At 47.4% G+C, this 3,483-nt stretch overlaps 1 protein-coding gene across 1 annotated transcript; it reads right to left on the bottom strand.

Annotated features, from left to right (window-relative positions):
* Positions 1–2,813: 2,813 nt before the first annotated feature.
* LOC122576637 lies at positions 2,814–3,209 on the bottom strand. The gene has a single exon (XM_043747230.1). The coding sequence runs from the start codon at positions 3,207–3,209 to the stop codon at positions 2,814–2,816; it is 396 nt and encodes a 131-aa protein (XP_043603165.1).
* Between the last annotated feature and the right edge of the window lie 274 nt (positions 3,210–3,483).

Below are 3,483 nucleotides of genomic sequence, written 5' to 3' on the forward strand. Positions count from 1 at the left end.
CGAATCAAAATAACAAACAAAGGTGAAATATATTACATAAATAAAGCCACAAAAGAAATGGAAACGATGCAAAACCAAAAAGAAAACAGCTATGATAACGAACTATCATATCAAGATGAACACTGGAAGATAGCAACAGCGCACAAAAAGCGTAAAATAATACCAAGCACAAGCGGCATGAAAATTGGCAGATACAAGAAAGTAATAATGGCTACAAGACATCCCACTCCGAAATTCATTCGGGTCACTAATAGAAGAAATAGATACGGACCCAAAAGAAAAGGTCACAACTCATATCGTTACACCGCCACAGATCTACATAGATGCCCGAATAATAGATCCCCTAATCGAATTATTGAACATCACTACTGGAAAAGAAAACTACAGTATAAAGGAATTAAAACTGGAACAAGTAAAAGTACAAACAAAAACTCCAGAAATCTTTAGAAAAGTTACGCAAGGATTAAAGTAGAAAAACACTGGGTATCATACATACCAGCTCAAAACAGAAAAAAACTACAAAACAGTAATTAGAGAACTGCACCCAAGGACAAACACAAAAAATATATGTGAGAAATTAGCAAAAATCGGACACTAAGCAAGAACAAGAAATAATATAATCAGATATGATACGAAACATCCATTGCCACTGTTTCTAATAGAAGTTGAACCCAAAGCTAATAACAAAGAAATCATTGACATTAAAAAAATCCTAAACACAATAGTAACAATTGAACCACTTCGTTATAAAAGGGCATACCGCAATGCATACGGCGCTAACAATACAGACACACAAAAAACTACTGCAACAGAAACCCGGCGTGTGTCAAGTGTGCAGAAAACCACCTAACGACAAACTGCCCATACATAGGACAGCTAAACGAAGTAAAATGCTATAAGCGCAATGGAAACCAGCCAATAATAGAGAAAGAAGAATTAATACCAGATCACGAATTTGGATTCAGAAACAAACACTCCACGATAGAGGAAATGCACAGTCTCGTCAACGAAATTTTACTAGCAATCGAAAAGAAACAATAGTATACAGCCCTCTTCATGAACATTGAGGAAGCGTTTGACAAAGTGAACCATGAAAACAAATCCCGGAACAAATCCACCACTCACTCAAATCGTACTTAAGCAACAGAATCTTCGTAGTAAAAATAAAGGATGTATATTCTGAAATAAAAGACATCAAGGTGCGGGTACCGCAAGGAATCGTCTTAGAACCAATATTATACACATTATACACGGCCAATATATCAACAACTACCAACAGCAAAGTACTGACATTCGCGAACAGCACGGCTGTACTAGTCAGGCACGTTAATCCAGAAACAGCAGTCACATTACTACAAGAATGCATCAGAAAATTAGAAAAATGGCTACAAGGTAACAAATAAAAGCAAACCCCAGTAAAAGTGTGACCATATTACATTTATACTAAGAAAACGGAAACTACCAAATATTCAATTTAATGGCACGCACATAACACAAACAAGGGAAGTTAAATACCTAGGACGCCACTTAGACACACAACTTACATGGAAGCGACATACTAAATCAATTATAGACAAAATACGGATAAAAAGAAGACAGATGTACTGGCTAACCAGTCGAAACTCTAAACTCAGCATAGAAAGTAAACTAAAAATCTACAAAACGATAATAAAACCAATCTGGACATACGCAACACCACTATGGGGGACACCGCCAATGAGCCAAATGAACAAAGTAGAGTCGCTACAATCGAAGATACTGAGAACAATAGTCAACGCCCCATGGTATGTCAGAAACGAGGATATACGCAAAGACTTAAAAATAGCAACGGTCAAAGAAGAAATCGGCACGTACGCAGAAAAATACAAGGAACGAACGGCAACACATCTAAACCAGTAGGCTGCTGAAGCGAGAAAAACGCTCATACAAAGAAGACTAAAAAGAAGACACTCCACTGATCTCGCTAAAGAAATAACATTTTTATTCTTTTTTTATGAACGTGGACTAAATCCGTACGGACGCCAAGCCGCATCTGGGAAAAGCGGCGTGCTAGTGACGGACTCCAACCGACTGAAACCTCCACGATGATCGTCCCGACTGCGATCGAGAGGGGCGCGGGAACCGGTGCAGCTACACACCGCCCCGCCCCGCGCACAATACATCCCCTAATGTAGTGGTGTGCGGCCACGTCACACTGCGCCTCGTCGCCGGAGCCACCGTGCGAGGCAGTCCCCTACCGGACTTAGGGGCCGCCAAGGCTAAGTTTGAAGCACATCGGGGGGTGCAGCGAACCTAGCGTGCCTCAAAACTCATCCACAGCCTCTGCCACGCCCCCTCAGTCCGAACCTCTCGGGGTGGGAGTTCCGCACCTTTACCCTCTCCGCAGCCCCCTTCCCAAGCATAACCTGCTCACAGAAGCAGGTCACGGCCCTCCTCCCTCTCTCGCTCACCAACAATGCCTCGAGGATCGCCAACAGCGAGATGTCTCATCCGATTTCCACGATGAGGTCGAGGCGCGGCAGCGCCCACGCCGGACATTACTCCAGCGTGTGCTGCGCCGAGTCCACACTCGCATCTCAGTGGTGACAACGCGTGGTCGCATCTTTCCCGATTTGGTATAGGTACTCAAAGAAGCAACCGTGTCCGGTGAGCACCTGCGTTACCCTGTAAATCAGGAGAGGCCCGCCACCGTCCAACCAAATGTCCCAGTTTGGAAGGACGGCGCCGAGGACCGTTATCCCTTGGCGCGCCCGCTCTCATGTCGAGGCTGGACGACGAGCAAGGCCCGACGAACCCGAACCCTAACGTCGGCGTCAACCGGGCCGACTCCGCTCGATAGCGAGATAAATCTCGTGACACCTCAGGGCCTGCAAATCGAACGGGGGAAACCCGGCGAGCACCGCCGCTGCCGCCGCCGAAATTGTGCGGAAGCCCCTCACTACCCTGATTGCCACAGTCCTGTGCAGCATCCTGACCATTTGGAGACTGCAACGGTTAGCCATCAGGTCCTCCGGCCACATCGGAGCTTTGTATAGGAGCCTCGATCGCACCACGCCGGCATACAGCCGGAGCACCCCGATGCCGAGCCCGCCCAGCAGAGGCATCAAACTTCGTAAGGCGTTCGCCGTTGCCTCGACAGACGGTGTCAGTCGCTCCAAGTGAGGGCCGAAAGTCCAGTAGCTGTCGAAGGTCAGGCCCAGATACTTCATGCTGGTTCCGACCCCGATCTCAACCCCCTCCAACCTCAGGCGATAACGGAGGCGTTCCGTGATCAGCCCTGCGGCAAAACCACATTGCCTCGGACTTCTCAGGGGATACCCTCAGCCCCAATCTCTTGATCTCGGCGACCACACAGGCCATCGCCAGCTCCGCCAGTGGGACGGTTCTACCCCACGCTGTGCCCCAGACAAGCACCTACGTGTAGTCGGCGTAGCACACCAGTGCCGAGTTCGGAGGCATGAGCGAGCCGGGACTCCGTCGAGG

Source organism: Bombus pyrosoma, linkage group LG16 (genome assembly GCF_014825855.1).
Source record: "Bombus pyrosoma isolate SC7728 linkage group LG16, ASM1482585v1, whole genome shotgun sequence".
Taxonomy (NCBI): Eukaryota; Metazoa; Arthropoda; class Insecta; order Hymenoptera; family Apidae; genus Bombus; species Bombus pyrosoma.